This window comes from Pezoporus occidentalis, unplaced genomic scaffold, assembly GCF_034315485.1.
Source record: "Pezoporus occidentalis ecotype Australia unplaced genomic scaffold, CSIRO_AGI_Poc_V1 ctg16, whole genome shotgun sequence".
Classification (NCBI taxonomy): Eukaryota; Metazoa; Chordata; class Aves; order Psittaciformes; family Psittacidae; genus Pezoporus; species Pezoporus occidentalis.
Genome location: NW_026913425.1, coordinates 6,550,834 through 6,572,593, shown reverse-complemented (window position 1 = coordinate 6,572,593; position 21,760 = coordinate 6,550,834). Strand labels below are relative to the sequence as shown.

The 21,760-nt window shown below is 39.3% G+C and overlaps 1 protein-coding gene across 1 annotated transcript in view; it reads left to right on the top strand.

The window, feature by feature from the left end:
* Positions 1-21,760, top strand: part of PGM5 (phosphoglucomutase 5) — a 67,955-nt gene that overhangs the window by 19,735 nt on the left and 26,460 nt on the right. Inside the window, exon 7 of the mRNA XM_062612475.1 lies at positions 18,854-18,969. Coding sequence (XP_062468459.1) covers positions 18,854-18,969 — 116 coding nt within the window. The remainder of the gene's footprint in view (positions 1-18,853; positions 18,970-21,760) is intronic.

The window sequence follows — 21,760 nt, the reverse complement described above, 5'->3', positions numbered from 1 at the left end:
ATCTAAGCACCTTACCCTGCAGCACTCTGCCAATTTATGTCTGGTAGCCTATCTTTTCGTGCAACTTCAACATATGAGTGTTCTGTCTCTGATAGTCCATTTACTATATGGTCAGCTAGACTCAGGTTTTAGGGAAGACTCCAGGGGCAGTGACTCTTCTGGCTTATTTAAAGAAATGTCTTCATGCAGAAGGCCAGAGGTGTGATGAGCTCTAAACAAGCTGCCTTGGGTGCAGGAAAGAGACTGAACCTTGGAGCAAGCAACTGTTAAAATCATAGTGCTAGTTATATTGGTGTCCATTTTGTTTGAAGCACAGCAAGAAGCTTTGCTTAAATTATAGAACCATAGAATCATTTAGGTTGGAAAAGACCCCCGAGATCATTGAGTACAACTACTTCTCCTAGTCTTCCTGTTCTTCCACCTGTTCATTCTGCTACTGCTTTTCCCCCTTTTTCTCCTCTTTTTCTTCCAGCTTTTATTTCTTCTATTCTTTTGCTAAACACTTCCTCCTGATTTTGTTCATCTTCATTCTTTTCATCTATCACCTTCCTGTGTTCTTCCCTCTCTTCCTCTTTTCTAATCTCTTACTGATCCAGTTCCTCCTCCTTTTCTTCAAACTCTTCCTCTTGCCTCCAGATGCCTTCTCATCTTGCTTGCCTCCTGTTGGCTTCTCTTGCTGTCTTCTCCTTTCTTTTCCTTCGTGTTGTCTTGTCCTCTCCTTTTGCTTCCCGTTTTCTGCTGTCTCACCCTTCTCCCCTGTTGCCCCCTTCCAGTTCCTTCCTTTTGCCTCCTCTTCAGCTTCCCGTCCCTTCCTATTGCTTGCTCTTTTTTACTTTCTATGTGCCTCTGTATGCTTGTTTCTTTAATGCAGGAGCCTCAAATATTATAAGCATCAATGAATGTCACAAAGACAGGCTGGAAAATATTAATTCAAGGAACTGTCTTCTTACAATTATTTTGTCCAAGGTACCTAACAAAGTTTGCCCAGTTATGGCAAAGGCAAAGGATACAGTTCTGCTTACTCATTATTAGTAGGTGGGTTGCTGTCTCTTAACTGCTTAGAGAGGAGCAACATTGCTCCAGTTTTTACTTCATTGTAAGAAATAGGAAATAAAGAGTTGGCTGTTTAGTAGAGATTGTCCAGAAGAGGTCCTTTCTTCATCCTCAGCTTAGGTCAATTTGCTTTTGTCTCTCACTCCTACCTGGAAGAACTAGAGAAGCAAATTAAGGAATTTTTCCAACATAAAAACTTCTCCAAGTTATAAATACATCTTCCTACGTGGAGGATACTGCATTCACTCTGTGACAGTGATTTGTTCAAGTTATGCCAGTTGTGACCTCAGTGTTCTTATCTTTCTTCAGTAAGATAAGTCAGTCTCACTTTCTCTTATCTGGAATAGGCTTGCTGTGAATTTTTTAAGACACCTCTGTCAAACTGAGTCCCTGTCATGTACAAGCAGTTTTTAAATTAGATAGAGCCTGAAGGACAAGTGCTGTTCTGGAATGATGCAGAAGGACAACTACATAAAACCTTCATTAGTGTTATTTAAGATGTCTGAAGCATAATACAAGGTTTTTGAGAACTGCGATGGGAAATTTGGATTTGTAACTTTAAAGATAACATTGCAATACGAAAAATAGCCATGTATGTCCTCCATGTCCCTGTATATCTAATGAAAAACAGCAGTTTTTTTACAGAGAGGTGTACTGAAAGCTCTTTTCATTCAAAAGAGAAGTTGAGTTGGAAACTATGCAGTGCTGTGTTTCTAGCTTAACTTTTTGCTGTAGTTGAGGTCAATTTATCTATCAAAGAGAGCAAGATGTGGTGCTTCGTGGGACATAAATATATCCTGTAAACTTGATTGCTCTTGTTAAGAAACATGTTTAATCATAGTTCTCACAAACAGACTTCTGTCCAGGCTTAATATGCCAAATGTGAAAAAATACCTGAGAAAAAGAAACTTTTCCCAAAACATCCTGAGTAGGCCCTGCACTGTGCAATAGATGTTGGGTAACAGGAAGTCCGCAGTTTTCTTAGTGTTGCATCTGTCTTATGTCTCAAAAAGTGCACAGCTATGGATAAACAACAGGAGTTCCTAGAATGTCCTGAAAAAAAAAGCCAAAAAGCATTTTAATTCAAACAATCTGAGGATTCCCACATGGATTAGTGTGTCTGAACATGCTTGTTATCAGTCCAAGAGCAACCTCTCCTATCACAGGATTTTATTTAAATGATTGACCCTCCTGAAGAAGGCTTCCTGCTGATTTTAAAGAAAACTTATGGCACAGAATTTCAAAACAGCGTGTTTAAAATTCTACTTCTTATGTGTATTAGAATATAATCTTTGCTAAGTTAGTGTGATTGTTTACAGATCAGGAAGACCGGAAATTCTGGGTGTTTGAAAATCTCTGTAAGCGTCTGACAGAGCCAGGGTCACATTGTTTGAAGATGTTTGAGAGTTGATCTTACTTGACGTTGTAGTCATTTTCTCTGTTTCTATGAACATTATCATAAAGTTGTGAAGCTGCTTTCTTCCTTAGCCTCCCCAGCCATGTATCACAGCCACACAGAGAGCTTGCCAGTTCTCATTCTTAAAATCCACACAACAGTTTGCAAAAGAGAAAAAGCAGAACTAGTGTAAGGAAGAAAATCTGAATCTAAATGGCATTGTTAGGGAGCTTCCAGTATAAATTATGTCTAACCAACCCGATTGCCTGGGTGATAAAACAATTATCAATAAGGTTAGGGCAGCAGATGTCTTCTACTGCCATTTTAGCAAAGGTTTTGATACTGTGTCCCGCTTTATTCTTGTATCCAACACAGAACTTAATGATTTAGATGAGTGGACAACTAGGTAGGTAAAAATCTATTTTGGTGATCAGGCTCAAGGGCTGTTGATTAATGAGCTGGTAAAGGAGTATTGTAGGGGTCTGTTCTGTGACCTGTCCTCTTTAACATCTTTATCAGTGGTCTGGAGGAGGGGATGGAGGGCACTCTAGCTAAGTTTGCAGATGACACTCCCCCAGACTGGGAGGGGTACCAGCTGATGTGCTGGAGGGCAGAGCTGGCAGTCAGGGGAACCTGGACAGCTGGATGGACTTCACAGATACACATGGTGGAAGGACAAGCGACAATGATAATAACTTGAAGCAAGGAAGTTGTTCAGTGTCCAGCTGGATAAAGTCATAAGCAACTTCGACTTACCTCATAGCTGACTCTTCTTTGATGAGGAGCTCGGACTAGAGACTTGCCATGATCACTTCCAGTCTGAATTGTTTTATAATGCTGTGGCCCTACAAAGAGACCTTTGCTGGGAAGTCCTCGTGCTACCAAGATTAAGACTGCTTGTACTCCTTCAGTTCTGTAGTCACTGTGATTAACTGCAAGTTGATGTACAGAAAACCTTGAATGTTGCCTTAAATTATTTACTTCATTTTCTTCAAAACCAAGGATTTATCCAACTGGAGAAATTACACTTCTGATACATACCTAAAGCTATTGTTTCTCAATATTGAGACAATTCAGAGTACGGAAACCCCAGTTTGAATCACAGTCAGTACAGTTTTGTACCACATGCTGTGGTTATATTCACATCTGTTTTGCATCTTTGTCAATGAGCGTAGGCACAGTGCCTTCTGAACCAGCTGACCTCATTGTAATAAGCCTAAAAAGGCTAATGATTATGGGCCACCTGTACTCCTGAGTTAATGGAGGGTCTTTTCCTTGTGGTTAGTTCATGGGATTATTGAATTTCCTGTAACAGACCACAGCTCTTGCCAGTCATTAGTGATGACATTACTAAGGCTCACTTCAGTAAGTTGCTGTAGAAGGATGTAAGGGTAATACCTTTCCCTTTTCTCCATTTATGACATCCCTTCTATTTTTTTTTTGGTATAATTGCATCTTCCTGACATTTTCTGCAGAATAAAAAAACTTATTCCCTCTTGCCTTCACAGACCATTTTTGCTGCTGAAAACTCAGGTTTTGTGGGTAGCAGTGATCATGCAAGACTTGGGGCTAGATCAGAAAATGTCCCTGTTTGAGGGTGGGGAGGTGTGGAAGCTTTGAGTGTTGGTAGTTCCTGGTTCAAGCTTTGTTTTCTTTCCTCATAGTTACAGAGAACATGTTACAGACCCTTCTGACATTCCATTGTTGCACTAAATAGAAAGTTTTTCCTAAATCCTTAATGGGACAAAGCCTGCTACTGAAATTAATTTGTGTCATTTTGTGCTCAATTGTGTCTTCTATTGGTTGGTGAAATTCCTCTTCCAGGGATAGGCTTGCTTTAAACAGTCTGAGTCTTTTCGTTTGTTTCTATTCTTTCCATGTGTTAAGAAGGTTGTCCTCGCATCTGCATTACTCAGAAAGCCAGTAGAAAGGCAGGCTGTTAACATGGCATACTACAGCATAGCAGTGACAGCTGTTTTTCTGGATGTGTATACTAAAACCCCTGCCTGTGCTTGGAGAGCTTAACTGGTCACAGGCCATAGTCTTGGGAGTGGGACAGACACTCCTTATACAGCTGCCTTATACAGTCAGCTGCAGTCATAGAACGGACAGTATCTTTCTTAGGACAAGGCATAATCTTTCTGCTACTGAGCCATGGCAGAATTCGGAGGCTAAAATAACCTTGGAATCTTTAAAGGAATTACATTTGTTACACCAAAGTTCACTGAAAATGCTAGAAGTCAGCATACTGTATTGCCATCCATTCACTTTGTCCTTTACTGACAAGAAGGAGTTAACTTACTCTATAGGCATATGAATACTGAAATAGTAATGAAAAGTGATTCTTTTGTCTTAGGCCGGAAGGGCATGAATAACCTTGGGCATTACTGCAGTACATCTGGAGAGCATGGCCACATGCTTGCCATATGGTTGGACTTGAAGTCTGCAGTCAAACCTCAGGTTCTGTGTGGATCTAGAGTACATGTGTGTGTAATCTGTCACTGTGACAGGCTCCCCAGGGAAGTGGTCACGGCTTCCCATCAGGATTCAAGGACCGCCCGCGTGATGTTCTTAGTCATATGGTTTAGTTTTAGGTAGTCCTGCAGGGAGCAGAGAGTGGGATGCGATGATTCTTATGGGTCCCTTCCAACTTGAGGTATTCTATGATTCTAATTTCACCTCACAGGGACTCTGAGCATTGTGCTAACTGGTTTTATTATGTGAAAGACAAAATTCTTTTGGGGTATGTTACTGCCAAAGCACATCTCTCCCTCATTGTATACTCATAGAACACTTGTGTTTATTAGTTGTCTTTAGCAAAGCAGCTTTTGTCTCTTGCTTTTAGCACAGCCATGTCTAGCTAATTTATGTGTCAACAGCTGTTTCTAGTCATTCTATTAGAGTGTGTGTGGAGGGGACAATGAAGTTTTCATAAGGCAGGGAGTCAGAGGGGCTGGGGCTCTGTCCTGAAGATTATACTTCCTTTGAGAGCTGACTTTCGAAACATTTGTAAAAGTGGGTGCAAGGTTATGCCTTTTGGATTTGAATCTCGAACTGCTGACTAAAGCAACATGAGAACAGCATGTGGTGTGGAACATCATGGTAAGTACACCTGTTAGCATCCCACACACTGAAGAAAACAGTCCCATAATAAGAAAGAGTTAACACAGGCTGCAGCTTGTGCAAGCTTTCCAATACATTTGTAACCAAGAGAAACAGTTGAAAACAACATCAGTTACTGTAATATTTTTTGTTAGAAGCTTTCAAACATGAGTTTGAGGAAATGTGCAGTTCAAAAGGCAGTGGTGGCATTTTCATGATCATGCATGTTACACACAGGATGTGTCTGTGTTATTTATATTAAAAAGAACAGTAATTTCCCATACATATATATATATATATATATATATATAGCTTGTGACTGTAATGCAGAAGTATTTTTTCATCCTAGCTGATTTGGCTGGGAGACCTGTGAGAATTTTCATGGTTTTATCACTCATTTGAGTTTCCGAGAAGTATGGGCTTTGCTGTTCTTGAAACTCATTAGGGTTTTGCTGTTAAAGTATACTACTAAAGTAACATCATGAGGTCACCAAAATGTTACAGTGTGGACTAAGCCACAGCCTGTAAACTTCCATAAAGGATTGTTCTTTTTTGTTTATTTCATTTGGTAGTACAGATCGCAGGTGTGATATGTGTAGGAGGACTACTGCAACACCAGGGGAACCTGTGCTCCGTGTATTTATTTCTATCACTAACTACCAAGGTTCAGCGATATCATATATGAGTATGTCCTTTTATTTAAATATCATAAACATTACTAATCGTTATAGGTAGTACAGGTTAAAAGGCATCCATAGTCACTGTAATCCATATTGCTTAAGGGATTTTAAGTGTCCTGACCGTTGTTTGCTCCTTGTTCAGGCTTTTTAATTTTCTCCTTTAATTTTTACTGTGTACTTTCCATCTAGGAAAAGTGAAAGACAAATGACACATTTGGCTATTTTCTACATATAAACACCACAGTACTGTGGCAGAATTTGCTTTTCCCCTGCTTGAGACTGACAGAGCTCTATGGAAGAACTTGCAGGTGTCATGCTGAAGGTGCTGCTCCCTATCTCTTTTTCCACAGTAACTCTTATTGTTCTTCTGATGGGTAGACTCACAGCATTCTGTGATTCTCCTGTAGTATGCTAGGGAGCTTCCTTAACTTAATGCCACTGTGCAGGCATTACAGGTGGTTTGACTGGCCTGCAAAGTATTTCTGTGATTTCAGAGAGGTATCAAAAATGTCTCTGTACACTGAATGCTTGGGTTGTTAGAAAGTTATCTTAGTCATAGATCTATTTGTAAATTGGAGAATTAAGTTCTTTAGCAGCTGCTCCTGACTGGCTGATGGCTCAGTGCTGGGGTAGTATGCTGGATTGTTTGACCTCTGCAATCATCCAGTGTCATATTTTTCTTGGTATATTTCTACCCCTGTGAAGACTGATTTCTCAGGGAAGGCCAGGCACAACGTGATCATAAGGAGAGGTCTTTTGTGGGCCAGGAAGCATTGGTTGTCAGCCCTTCTGCAGTAGTCCAACCACCTCTTGGTTCTTGAATCTTCCAGAATCAACACCTACACCCCTCCTAGTTACCCAAATCTTGCCAAGATAGTTCTTCAGAAACATAAGAAATTGTGGTCTGAGATCATGAACCTCTGTGTTCTCAGGAGTGTTCCTGTGAGCTGATAGGTCTGTAAGATTACTTCCTTTTGTTCAAATGAATCAGTTCCCCATCAGGTACACCTGAAGCTCTCTTAGCTTATTTTTGTCAAAACTCTGTAGAAGCATGGTTTGTTTTGCTCTTTCTCCCATCATTTAGAATTGCATAATAGGCCTGATACGTGTTGGTTTTGCCAATTACAGATTTTTACTGACATTATTACCAGTCTATGAGCTGCGTGCTTCCTATCCATTTAAAATCGGTTTGTTTTTTTTTTCTTGGCTGCTTTGCAGACGTTGTCTTTGTGGTGCGTATCACTGAGCCTGCATAATCACGGAGTGAATTTAGGTTCTTGTACCTCACTAAAAGGAAGTATTAGTAGAATGTCCTGCTAAGTTTATCGTAATAATATGTAACTACAGCTTAAACTAACCTCTCAGACCCTTGCTTTTCTATCATTATAGACACCATCACATGCAGAATGAATCAAGCTCCACATGTCATATGTTTTCAGAGCACTTTGTTATTTGTACCAGATAAGTATATTCTTTGTTTCACTAGAAAGAGTTGTGGAAAGCCTGGCAGTGTCTTTTTGGAAATTCTTCAAACAGATCATTCAGCACATTAAAATTTGTTACTAATGAATGGATAAGAGTCTTGGCAATGCTTTAGCATGCCTCAAAGTATTTCCATACCTGAGATAAAATGGGCAAAGTGTCTACTGAGTTCCTCCTGGCTGTTCCTCATGCCCCAATTTAAGGAGAGCTGTTTTACATGCTTCTTACGTAACCAGCTATCTTTAGGATCTTTTAAACATCACTATATGCTTGAGAGATAGCTGGGAAGTCACCATAAGTGACTTGAATACATATGGGCAGAGAATCATAAAAGAAAAATAGCTTTCTAACATTCAGTAACTGTTCGCTCTAGGTTTTCTTCTCCAATGTGGATCTGACAAACTGGCCTCCCTCCCACAAGCTTTGGAGTTCATCTCAGCTACAATTCGTTGATTTGACATCATCTATTTGATGAGCCTTGAGTACAAGGTTAAATAAAGTCATATAAGGGCCAGAATTTTCCTACTGGTACTTCTGGTTAAAGGCAAAGGAGGGGTCTGCAAGAGCTAGGCAGGAGGAATACATGCTATCTATAGTCTCAGCTTAAACATTTCATCAGTTCACTAAAGAATCATTGGGCTTCCTTACGCTGTGTGTCCGCGGCATCCTGGTTTTCTATATAGATGTACACAATGAGGAGAAACCACAAGCAAGAGTATGAACATACCCATTTTTGCACACTGAAATTACTTCTTCCCTCCCTTTGAAACAATAAACCTTTCATCTTATCTTTATTTACACAGACCTATCCACCTTGGCATCATTTTTTGTCTCTTCCTAAGGGCACTATTTCTGCTTGCAAGGTACTAGATTTGTTAGTAGATTTCTTGGAAACGGGTCTTAGAGTACACATAACCAGTCTTGCTTCATAATAGGGGTGCTTAATACAATAAAGCAAAATAGTTGACTTTTGCTTCTTGGCACCAGGTCAGAAAAAACTCAAGCACACTTAACTTTTGGGCTCATGAGAACCCCAGAGATTTGACTGGAAATATGAAAGCCTTTGTAAAAGTTTATTTTTTTTTTAAAAAAGAATGTTGTATGTAGAAAAAAGAAATTTAACACAAATTTTTCCATGGTTTTTCCTAGTTTTTCCATGACTTTGATGTTTTTTCTTTTCCCCCATTTTATTATGCACTATCCTCATTACTTTTTGGCAGTGATCCCTTGTGTAAAACACTTGTCCTGTAAAGGAGAAATAGAAGTTGTGCTGTGACTGAGTCAGCATCCCTTAGCATGAACCTCCTAGGTTGCTTCTCTTCATAAATCTCAGCGTGGGTGGCATGCTGGAGCAGGGCTGAAAAGACATAAGAAGACATGGAAGTGAAAGGGGTAGGAGGAACACAACTCAGAAGACTGGTTTGCATGTCCACAGACAGTGCTGTAGTTTGAAATTGTATAAAGCTTGTGAACATTCTGAACACTGCTCCAGCTAAGGAAAATACAGCGCAATAACACAGTAAAGCCTGAACCATGGCTATTTCACTTGCTACAGTGTTTTTCATAGAAGCATGGGTAAGCCCACGTGTCTACATGGTGCAGTGCACAGCGATGCAGAGATATGATCTGCAGTCCCACTGCCTGTGTGTTGGCAAAGCACCAAACCTGGCTTGTGAAGGAGACCAACTATGGGGAGCACAGGGCCATACTGATGGGACCAGACTGCTTCCTGCTTAACAGATAGCTTCTTTGGTGTGAGGTTGTAGATGCCTGAACCATGCTCAGTTGCACAGTATTGATGTATGCTTTACTGTCATTTGCACCTTCATAGCTGTGGAAGGTTGTTGAGCATCCAGCAGGACTTACCCTAGTCCTCTCCTCACACAAAACTTTGGGCTATGAATTTTGTGGAGCTGCACCTGAGAAGTCCTGCAGATTTGTTCCTGGTCTCTTATTGTTTCTTTTTATCCCATCATGTCAGTGTTTTTCCTCACACACAGCAGAAAAGGACACTAGTATAAATACTGTACTTAGAATAAAACCTTGCTCTTTGCAAACTCAGTCCAGATACAAGCATTCAGTTTGTCAATCTAGGTTAGTTTTAAACAGTGAATTAATTCTGATTTGTGTCATTCAATGGAAGAGAAAACAAAAAGGGACATCATGGCCATGTGAGGAGTTCAAAAGGGTAAAATTATTAATAGTTTGGAAACAGAATTTTACACGCAACTAATTCCTAGTAGAAAGAGCTGAGAATAATTTCTAGCAGTTAGTAGTGAATTCATGTAAGACCTGGTTCCTCTGCCAGTAATAAAAGCACAATGTTTCTTATGGAATTAAAGGTTTCTCATAATGATTAAATTAATTTTTAAAAAAGATGGGAAGAATTACTTTTCTCTTGAGCTACTAATGTACTTTATTACAGGTGAATTCCTACATTGGAAGCAATTTCAAGACAGTACTTATTAATACCCCTACTCATAGCAAACACCAAGTCAGTGTTTCTTCAATTTAATTACTTGATTATTGTGCAAAAGTCTAGCTTCTAGCTGTTGTGCCCATTTCTGATTCTTTTCTGAGCATATGCTCTATGCTAAACTCTGTCAAAGTGCTGAGATTTTAGGGGATTTTCTTTTTGTGGTGACTGCAAATAATTTTGTGTTTTATAGTCTGAGCTACAGCACTTTTCATGCTGACAGCACTGTGCATATCATGATAGTCTGGCTGAGCAGAACCAGATGTTGTAGGCTCAATGGCTGGTTTCCTGCGTGAAGCAGAGGCTTCTGATAAAGTCCAGTTTTTCATAGCAGGAATTCTTTAATGCTGTATTTCCTTGGAAAGAAAGAAAATTCGTAGTTTCCATGTGCACAAACTTCAATTAAATTGAATTAAGCACTTAGCTCTTCAGAGAGTTTTTTCTCTCAAGGAATCTCATTGCTAGGACTCTGTGTTATCATCCAGAATTCAGACAGGAACTTACAAGCCAAAGCTGTAGTCAAGGCCTTAAAACCTAAGCCTGTGTATGAGGTCACTTCCAGTGCAAATTCTTAAAAGTAATTCAACTTCTTTAATGCCTCAAATTGGGGATCGTAGCAATCTGGCTGTGATAATACATATGTAACTTGTATGCTATTGATAGTTTTAACATTGGCAGTAATTTTATATCTTGGTCACTATGATGGTAACTTACTTGAAGCACCTGCAAATATGGGGTGAAGAATTCCAGCTTTGCATTGCCATCCACTTGGTGTATTTGTTAAATGTGCATTTACTGTTGCTGTTAGCTGGTGAGTTCTGCATCAGTGGCAGTTCAGTCCCCAGTAAATTAGGGAACTAGACTAAAGCACAGTACCCATAAAAAGGTATCCATGCACCTCCTTCCCATAGCGGACAGGATTATCACATTAGTTTTGAAGGCAAAGGCAGATTCAGCAAGGAGCTGTGCTGGCTATTTTTACTTTGACCACTTACTCCCTGAAGAGCAACGAAGAGGCAGAGGCATTCTGCAGCCCTTTCTCAGAGATCCGAAGCAGAATGAGCAGCTGTTGGCCTAGTTACAAGTGCATTTCAGTTCTGTAGTGCTCCCATGGCTCCATAGCTGGCAATGAAGTTAGGCATGTGAATTTACTTTTTTACACCCTGGGACTGAATCAGAAAGTTGCCTGTTGGGACTAGGTCAGAAATTACCTTACCATTATTTTGTAGTGTCTCAAGTACTTTAAAAGCTACTGTCTTTTTGGTATGGTGTACAAGATGCTGGTAACATTTGACCGAGGTATTACAGAGTCTGTGTGACAGAAAACTTAATGGTATGAAGGATTGAGATGTATGTTCACACCATGACCCATAGGTGGCAGCGAGGAGTGTAAATAACTGCAGGGGCACAGTGTGTCCGTGTTAGAGTTCCCTGGTAAGTGTTTGCACCATCCTTGAGATTGTGTAGCCTTTTCGAGCCTGCTCCACCAGGAGACAGAGAAAGTCCAGTGAACTTGAATGACCCAAAGGGAGATACTAAATTTGGTTTAGAAAGTTAAAGGCGGGGTGCTGATCTTCCACACAACAGTTCATGTCCTTGGAGTGTTGTGGTTGCTCTGAACATCAATGTGTTCCGTGTAGCTCAAATAATATGTATAGTTGCTGTGTGTTGCAAGGCATGAGCAAGGTAGGTTGTGTTTATAGAACCTGAACTTTCTGCTGGGGTAATTTTCAAGTTTTGCTGTTGAAATCTTTCAAACATGGGGAAAGGCTGATGTGAGATTGAGAGACAGAAGAGAATATTGGAACTTGGCACCTGGCACCACAGTGACATAGTGTTAATGCAGAGGAGGCTCCATTGATTGAAAGGCAATGAAAATTGTCCTGATTAGAATTGAACAAGGAGATGATTTCTGCAGTTATTAGAATCCATAACTGTCCTCTGAACTATAGTCAGACAAAAAAAAAATCCACCTGAAGTTATCAGTTTTCAAGACAAAAACTGCCCCTGAACAGCAGACCTTGATTCATTGTACTTTTACTTCTGCACTTGCAGAAGGATTTTAGAGTTAAAAACTGGGGAGGAAGGAAAATAAAAAAAAATGTTTTTTTTTTTGTTTTAGGTTCTTTGCAGCTTAAAGCATCTTCAAATGTTTTTTGTGTATTGATTTCTGTTACTATGGTATTTCTCAGTGAGATGTAGCATACTAGAAAACAGAAAGACAAGGAGCTTGCCTAGCTGTTCTTTTTTGGTGCCTCATGCTCCTGATAGCCTGTCTGCCAGCCGTGGCAGTTTACATCTTATCTTACTGATTTGTCTTGTTATCTGTGTTGTGTATGAGGCGTTAGCATTCCACTGCTTTTTGGTTAATAAATTGAAGACTGGGAAGAAGAAACACTGTTAATACTTGACCATATAAGGGGGGTGACTCTTGTTTTAGTTCTGCTGCTCGCACAATATGCAGTTGAAACCTTTTAAGGGAAGGCGGTGCAGACAGAGTGAAAACATCCAGGAGCAGAACATCCATTTCACATAATGGTGCCAGCGCTGGTGCTGTCATTGCTACTGCTGTGAATTTCTCACAGGTTATTGGAGCTGCATAGTTAAAAAGGAGAGACTTACAGGTGGGACGGAAGAAAAAAGTTAAAACCTTTTAGTTCATGGCTCCTGCAACTTGAGAAACAGTAAGAATGAAGAGGGAACTGTCCAAAGGTGAGCTGAATTAGACTTCCGAAGTTGAGAAATGGAGTAGCAAAGATGTCTTCAACATCAACAAGAAGAGACCACACACAGCAAGAACAAGTGGAAACATCATACAGTGTGAATGGAATAGTGACTTTGTGACTTAAAAGGCATTGAATATTGTGTCTAAATTTTCAATAAAGTTTTTAAAATAATCTCTTTGCAAACAGATTTGATTGATGTAGAGGGAATGAGATAGATAACCGTAAATTACTGGATGGAAAAGAAACTATGGAAGCATGATAGGAGTTCAATCCTAGATCTCATCTTGCTGCTGCAAAAGAATGAACCCATGGAAACTTAGAACTGGTTGCAGGTATGCTGAAGTAGTCTGTCAAGGTGAAGACTGTACAATATGGTTGGGGAATGGCAAAGGCAAGATTTCTAATAAAGGGATGGAAAATGGATGTAGGCAATCATAAATCAGTTATTTTGATCTCAGAAGTGTTCAGAGTGTTATATCCTTCAGGCCTTATGCACCTTTTTAAGTGGAGACCTACTGTGAAACGTTTTTTCTTTAGCTAGTAACTCTGAAAGTTCAGGTTGATCTCTTGTGAAATGCTGGTACCACACACTGTCCTTCAGTGGCCCACATGTCTGTCCCACAGATTGCTTCAGTTCCTGTTTGTTAGGGTCTGAAAATGCATATCCTTTTGCAGAATCAGGCTCTCTGCGGTCTAAATTACAGCACCTTGTCTACCTCAGCACTGGCTCCACAGAGAGGAGTAGGATTACTAAAAAGGTGTATATTGGAACACTATCCTGTGTTTTGAAGTGGGCTCAGTCAGGTGTCTGTGCATCTTTCACACGTGCAGCTGACACCTACAAGTGGTAGAAGATTGGAGACAGGGACATGCAATAGCCACTTCTTAGTGATTATTTCATTAATACCTCTTTCTTCCTCCAGTTTAAGACTCCAGGCTGAATGTGATGCTGCAGTTGACCCTAGCCAGCATTTCACCTACAGTGCAAAATTCCAGCCGATCTTTTACAACGGTTCATGAGACCTGTCAAAGAAAGTCCTTCCCCCAGTGTTGTGACCTTTATCTTTGTGGCAAACAGGCGTCATGACTGTGGCAGGGTAATGTTGTTTGATTGACTGGTCTATGCTCAGAAGTTATAAAAGTTTCACTAGGCACAAGAAAGTCAATTTGCCACAGGCCATTTGTTACATCTGAATGATGTGTATTCATCAGGACGTTTTGTGGCATTGTAGAGATTAGGTTGGAGCAAGCTTCCCTCTTTAATTAATGTAAGTCAGGATGATTCTGCTGAAGTGAGTGATGTTTTGCTAGTGCAAAACCACATTGACCTGGAGATACCTTCAAGGACCATTTTGCTTTATTATCCCATCTATGAAAAACAGTGTGTTGTCTCCTCTGAAAAGTGAAAAGAAAGCTACACTAGGATATTCCTTTAACCTTTTTAAAATAAAAGAACATTCTGGTTTTTCCCCCAGTGGAAAGTTATCTTTTTTACACAGTTTAAGCAGGGTAATATTTTTACTGTAATTCCAAGGAAAATTATCTGGGCTTTTAAGGTGCTGTATCCTCTTGTTTCTTAGTTAGGTGACATGCATATGGCTATGAAGTACAAAGAAGAAGATCTGTGATATTCAGATGTGTAGCTGTGCTTAGTAGTAGTACAGCTGCCTGGTGCAGAACAGATAAGTTTTCCACATTAGTCTCTTAAAGCTTTCAGGATCAATTTTAGAATTACCTGATAATTTCTTTTTCCTGTCAGGAAGTTTTCAAAAACCCTAATCTTCACAGTGAAGATTTTTGTTATGTTCATTCTTACCTTTGTTATGAACTGGCCAGCTCATGCTTTGATAAGTCTTACAGATTTCAAGAACTGGCTTAACAATTCTGTGATGGTATTAAATAATTACGCTTTCTAGCTAAGAGCTCAAACAGCTTGTCATGGCTGCATTATATGTGTTGTAATGTTTTAATAAAAATTGGTTGGTCAGTACAGGTAGTGTGGGATTAGCTCTTCAAAATAAAAAAAAAACAAACATGAAATTATACAGTAGGAGGGTAAACTTAAGTATATAACATTACAAGAATTTGTCTTCCTATTGTGACTCACGAATACCTCCCAATTTAAAAACAGCTGCTCTTGCTTTTTTTAAATTTACTATATATAGTTTTAAATAATGTGTGTAATTGCAAAAAGTACAGTCCACTCTTCTTTGATTTTTTTCTTTTTTTTTCTCCTAAAGTGGTATTTTGGCATACTGGGAACAGAAATACTCTTAGCTCTGGTATGGACAGAATAACTAAGGTGATTGTCCTTCAGTTTAGGTCCAAGCGTAAATACTTCATTTCCCAGTCTGGCAAGAGCTTATTAGTGCTACACACAGACAGAAGAAACTTCATTGTGTAATCTCATTGATGTAGTGAGCACTTACGCTGAAAGAAGGCAAGCAAGAATAGTATTTGAAGTCAATCCCATTAAACGTCTGAGGTGACAAGAACCAGAATGTCCATGGTTTTGTTGTATTCCTTCTATGTAGTTCATACTCAGGGAACATATAAACACAGGTATATCAACTATGTGGTTAAACATAAATAGAATGCCTTTACTCCAAACAGACTAGCAAAATGAGCGTATCATGTGGCTTTTTTTTTTTTTTTTTGCAATTTTTATTTTGAATTTCCCTGGAAGTATGTTCCATTCACCAAGTTGGGCCTTTTGACAGCTAATACCTCCACCTAGAGAACTCAGAGACTGAGGTATTGCCCTTAAAGGAACACTGCTGCATCAGTGTCTTGATGATGACAAGGAGTAACTGGTTAAAACTTAAACAGGGGAAGTTTAGATTGCATGTAAGGAAGAAATTCTTTACTGTAAGGGTGGTGAGGCACTGGAATGGGTTGCCCAGGGAGGTTGTGAATGCTTCAATCCTTGGCAGTGTTCAAGGCCAGGTTGGACAGAGCCTTGGGTGGCATGGTTTAGTGTGAGGTGTCCCTGCCCAAGGCAGGGGGGTTGGAACTAGATGATCTTATGGTCCTTTCCAACGCAAACTATTCTATGATTCTATGATTCTATGATGTGGTTTTTACATATATGTATATACACACACATATAAAAATATAAATATATATAAATATATATATAAGACATATAAAATTTACTTTGATGAGACCTCTGCAAGATACAGACTGTTTGCAGCACCAGTTCCAAAACTCACTTTCTGAGAGAAGTAGTATCATGTCTGCACAAAAGGTCTCATATAGATAACACAATCTTTATGGTAACCATTTTCCATTTTTACTGCTCCAAATGTAGGAACACCAGTATAAACATACAGAGAGAAAAGAAACTTAAAGAGCTGTATATATATATAGACTTGTTTGAACTGTCCTGTGAAGATACATTGCTAAACCCGTCATAGGTTGTAATTAATGAATCTGTGATTTGTTAGGATAATAACCTTTACCGTGACCCACCAAGCAATTGTTCTGGCAGAATTACAAGTTCCAGAAACCCTGATCCCGAGCATTTAGTTGCCTAGCAAAATAAAATATTTCCTTAGCAACTTTCAAGCTTGTCACAAAGTCATATGCTGCATTGGGTAGTGCTGGAAATCTTCAGTGGTACATAGAAACTAATTTCCAAATTTTGGTCCACGAGGGATGCTACCCTTTTGTCTCAGATTTTTTAAAAATCCGGCTACTTGGTGTAGCAGTGGCTGAAAGCTCTGATTTTGTCATTTTGTCTACAAGAAAGCAGATTGGTGAATGTAAAGTGAAAAAAAAAAGTTTCATAAATGAAGTTTGGGGTTGTTTTTTACTGAAAACCTGTTGTTTAGAAAGACGTGAATGTAGAAGCATTGAAAGTCCCTCGCCCTTCCTGCATTTAATTTCTATTTTCCCTGGCTTTGAAGACCTAGTAATTTGCCAGTTACAGATTATTAGTTTCCTTCCTCTGAGGGTATTTTCCTGTAGTTTGCATTGTTATTTCTTTGATCTGTTGCAGCACATAAACTCTCTTACCCTGCAGCTTTGAGAATTTTTTCTTAAAGAGAAGGCATCTTCTTGTGGGAACCCCTGTCATGTTTCTGGGGGTAATCATTTGCCTTAAATGTCTATAGGCTGCTGAAAGGCACATTCTGAATTTATTGATACTTCCAGTGATGATTCTTTATTTCAGTAAAATGGCAATTAAAATTGAGTATGATTATTTTTCAGTTTTCTCCTATTTACTCTGTTAAAGTCTTAAGAATCAAGAACAAAACAAAAAAAAATTGCAAGGAACAATCTGTCATATTTCACTGTAAACTTTGTATATATTTATATGTCTATGTTTATTTGTTTGAAAAGCTTAGTTTAATGTAGGCCTGTGCCAACAGAATTAATACCTATATTTATATCTAGTATCTAGAGCTAGCCTAGTGCATAGAAATCTTTGGAAACCATGACAGACCCTGAAAGCATTTGGTGCTGGTCACAATAGATCTCTCCAAGGCTGTTTGTCTGCAGACCAGAGGAATACAGGAAAGTGAAAGGGAAAGGATTTCCTTCTCCAAAACCAGTGCCAGGATATAGGAACATTTCTGCAAGCAGATATATTCCTGCTGTGTTGTTAGGCTATCTCAAGAGAATTGGTTTTGCTCTCCCAGCATGTTAGCCATTGTTTTCTGGTTGATTGTGTTCTACTTTTTGGCAGTAGGGTTGTGTTCCCAGCCTGTAGTTACTGTCACTCAGAGATTAAGTCCTTTTATGTTCTTGACTTTTGCAGAGCCAGGCAGAAACCTGTTCAGCTGTGCACTGCATAACCTCCCTTATGCAGCAACATTTCTAAGGGCCAGTAATATAGCTACTGCTAGCTAACACTAAGAGGTATACATTTGCCTCTACCTCTAAACTGGGCTTGGCGGCAGTTAAAATTATGTAAATCATCTCACATCAGGTATTCTTCTGTAGAGGTGGAATTTAGGAAATGTTTATTAGTTGTGATTGTTGCAGCAGTCCTAGGTAGACTGTAAGATCCTTTTTACTCAGCCATGTTGCTGGGCTGTATCTCAAGTCTTATTTTTCATATTAAAAATAAACAGCTGGCTCCAAAAATCCTAGGCACACAATGTAAAGAAGCAAATAGAATTAGAAACAAGAACAATGGTAATATTCCTTCTGTGTAAAACCCAACTCAGTAGTGGGTTCCTTCGAGGATTTTCTCTTGTCTTCCTTCTCATTTTTTTAGTCCAAGAAAGGATTTTTATACTATGGTATATAACAGGAATAATTACCAGTTCACAAACTGGGAAAGAGAAAGTACGTCTGGCTTATACAGCAGTTTGTTTTGCTTCTTGCAAACACTGACAGGTCAGCCAGCTAGTAGGAGCATGTCATCTAGGTGTGTCAGAGGAGACAGGAAAACTAAGTCCAGACTCAGGTTGTGACTGGGAAAGCTTTTTTAGAGGAGATGTCTCATCTTGGAAGCATTCATGTCTTGTCTTGCCTTTGAACACATGAACATAAACAAAAGTGTCTTTCAAGCATATCAGTGTTGGCCACCCTGTATTTTGTAAAGGAAGGTACTGCAACATGATGCTTTAACTGTCACTAGGATATTAGTATAACAGAACTGTGTATCTCTAGATAGAACTGTTTCTTGCTCAGTAAGAAGAGAAAGATACTGGTAAAGCCTATTGAGCTGACTATTTTCCAAAATACTAGTTAGTATATAAACTGCCTGGGCTCCTGTTGAAGTCAGGTGTTGAGACAAGGATCAGATGCTGTTGATCTGTTCTGGTTTTTTTTTGGTTTGTTTGTTTTTTTTTTGTTTGTTTATTTTATTTCTAGCCCACCTGTAAGGAGATGAAGCAAGACCTTGAATATTTATCAACTGATCTCTTGCCATATTTTAAAAACAGTGTCATCTTAATCGTGTGATGTTTTGTTGTGTATTTTCTAGAGTGGCAAAAGTAATGAAGGTTCCTGTGTATGAGACACCAACAGGATGGAGATATTTTTCCAATCTCATGGACTCTGGACGTTGCTCGCTTTGTGGAGAGGAAAGCTTTGGCACTGGTGAGTAATGCATAATCAAAAACTTCCACAGACTTTTAATGACAATTTTTAATTTTCCTGGGTGCTCAAGTCAAAGCCAAAAGAATCAGCAAAGTAACTGTCCTGTGCTGAAACAGTGAACTGTTAGTTGTTCACAGCTTGTCACCTTCTTGCAGGTGCAGTCCAGTATCTTGAGGTATGAAAAATGTGGAGGATGAACATTCAGAATCCATAGGGAATCCTGTCACTGTACAGACAGTTTTTGCAGGTGCCTGGCACTCTTTTGCTTTGAACATAATCCAGAAATGTCACACTAGTTCCACTGTAATAGTCTTTTCGCAGTCTGCAACTTCGTTTGGAGGGATTTTGCCTGTATGGAAAAAACACATGGTGTTTCCTAAGGGGTGCAGTGTACAAAATATGAGGATTGGTATGTCTAATAGTATGTCTAATCAAACTCAGAGAAAATAATCATTATAAGAAATTCAATTGCATGTCAGCATCTATGTTTTCCCTATGCATTTTTTCCTTGCCTGTCCCAAGAACCAAACAATAGAATGCAGAATGAAAGACATATCTGAGCTCTCATGAATTCAGTACTGATGGGAAACATTAGAGCAACAATTGAAGTATGTAGTCTGTTTATCCACACAAGTGTGGTCTTGCTTCATGAGAAAAACTAAATAAATTTCGCAGTGTTTCTTCTTTTTTTTTTTCCCTTGCATTTTAGCACAGAAATTAGTTCTTTGTATTTCTTAGTAGGATTATATTACAAGTACTTTTGAATTTGCACGTATCAGAATAACTTAAACATTTGCCTGGCTAATAGTTTAGTCTATGTTTTAGTGTGAGTTCCATGGAATTCTTTATTTTGATGTAGAGTTCTTTGGCTACAGCTTTTCATAGGAAATAAGTTATCATGCATTGAAACTTGGTTATAAATTTCATTTTGCTTTGGTTAAGTCTAGTATTAAGTTTGTTAGTTGAGGTAAATTGGAGCAGAATACTGTTTATTTTAAAACGGGGATATCTTTAAGCCATGAACATGACACTTTATTTGTTAGTCTGTCATTACCTGTGAGTATCAGAATGGACTATGAAAGAAGAACCAAAATTGTGTTAGATTTCTTCAGATATCTATCTATATAAAGTAAGAGAATTTAAATTAATAATGAAAGTTTATTTTCTCTTTGTTGTGAATGGGAACCAGTGTCCCATGATTAGCATGCCTTGGCTTAATTATGACTGGCACAGATTTGTATTGCCTTGAATGTGTATTTTAAATATGTATTTTCAAAGGGTGCTCTACAAGGTTACTGAGTGAGTTGTAACTTGGAGAGAGGGACAGGAACATCTTGTATCTTTCAGAATGCCCTGACATTTATTGTGGTGTGTTGTTAGACAGCATCTCCATTTGCCCGTAGGAGGTCTGGAATAGGGAGTTTCCAGCTCTAACGGCTTTTTGCTGCTTTTTCACCAGGCCAGTTCCTGGTGAAATCCCTTCCCTCTAAATATAGAAGCTCCTCCTGCTCATCTAAATGCAGATATTTCCATGAAATTTGGGTGGTCTTGAGACATCAGTATGACCTCATTAGCTCCCAGATTATTTGGAAAAATCTCCTGCCTTTATTGTCATGCTGAAGAAAGGGAAGTGTGGGTTTTGACTGGAAGGACCTTGTAAAAGGTCGATGGTGAGTTCCCATCGTCTGAAGTACATCTGGGTACCTTAGTCCACAGAGTGCAGCATCACCTGCTGCACGCAGTTTTATCTGTCGAGGTATGTAAAGTGAGGAGGGGTGGCCTCTGTTCGTCACTGCCTCAGGCCTGTTTCAGCTTGGGAAGAAGCAAGAGCGGCTCCTAGACCATACTGCTCTGGTGATATGAGTACAGCTCTCCCAGATGCTTTCTGTCTCAGGGAGAAGGGAGTAATCTTTGGTTGCTTAATAGAAGCCTTGTCTCCTTTGAGAAGACTTGCTATTAAAACTTTATGGTTCAGTTATAAAGAAAGCCAGATATCAAATTTCACATGCATATATTCCCATGCACAGTGAAAAGGCATATTCAGGTCTTGCTAAGCAGGTTGTCCCAAGCATTGGTGAACTTTAGCCCTGCAGATCAGTAATCAAGAGAGGTGGTTTCAGGGGCTGATCTACTGAAACACTGAGAGCACTGTGGTCTGTGTTGGCCTAATTTTATTAGCCTCAGTATTGATTGGGTGGTTACTGAAGTTGCAAAAGAGGGACAAGCGTCTCATAAAGGTCAAACAAAGGCCTCTGGAGTTTATCTGTTCTTCTAGGTAGGTAAGATAATTTCTCTAATTTATCTCTGTTCATGACTTCTTCCCTTTGCTTGTGTCCTTCTGTAGGGCCCTAAAACAATTGCATTTTGTACTATAGCCTCTCTATTGATTTTTTGAGGTCTCCTGAACTCAGACAAGTCTCTGCATTCTTAGTGATCTCTGTTTCTGTCTTAGTCTGGTTCTCCGAGCCTATCGTTAATTCTTCAGAGTCCTAATAAATGCTAAGGGTGCTTGAACAACATACTGCTGGCCAGCATGGAGAGCAGCTCTACACCAATACCTGATCTGTGAATCCTGGTACTTTCTGGTCAGATGAGCTTTGTTGCATGCACTCAAGTGCAGAAAGCCTCCTAACCTGCCATTTAAACTAGTGCCATTTAAAGGCTAATCTGAGGCCTCAAGATTCAATACCATGGCATCCAGATAACTTGAGCTCTTGTTTAAACTGGATCCTCAGTGCATGTGTAGTTGCTGTGTAGATGAATCATGACAGTGCCTACAGGGCAGTTATGA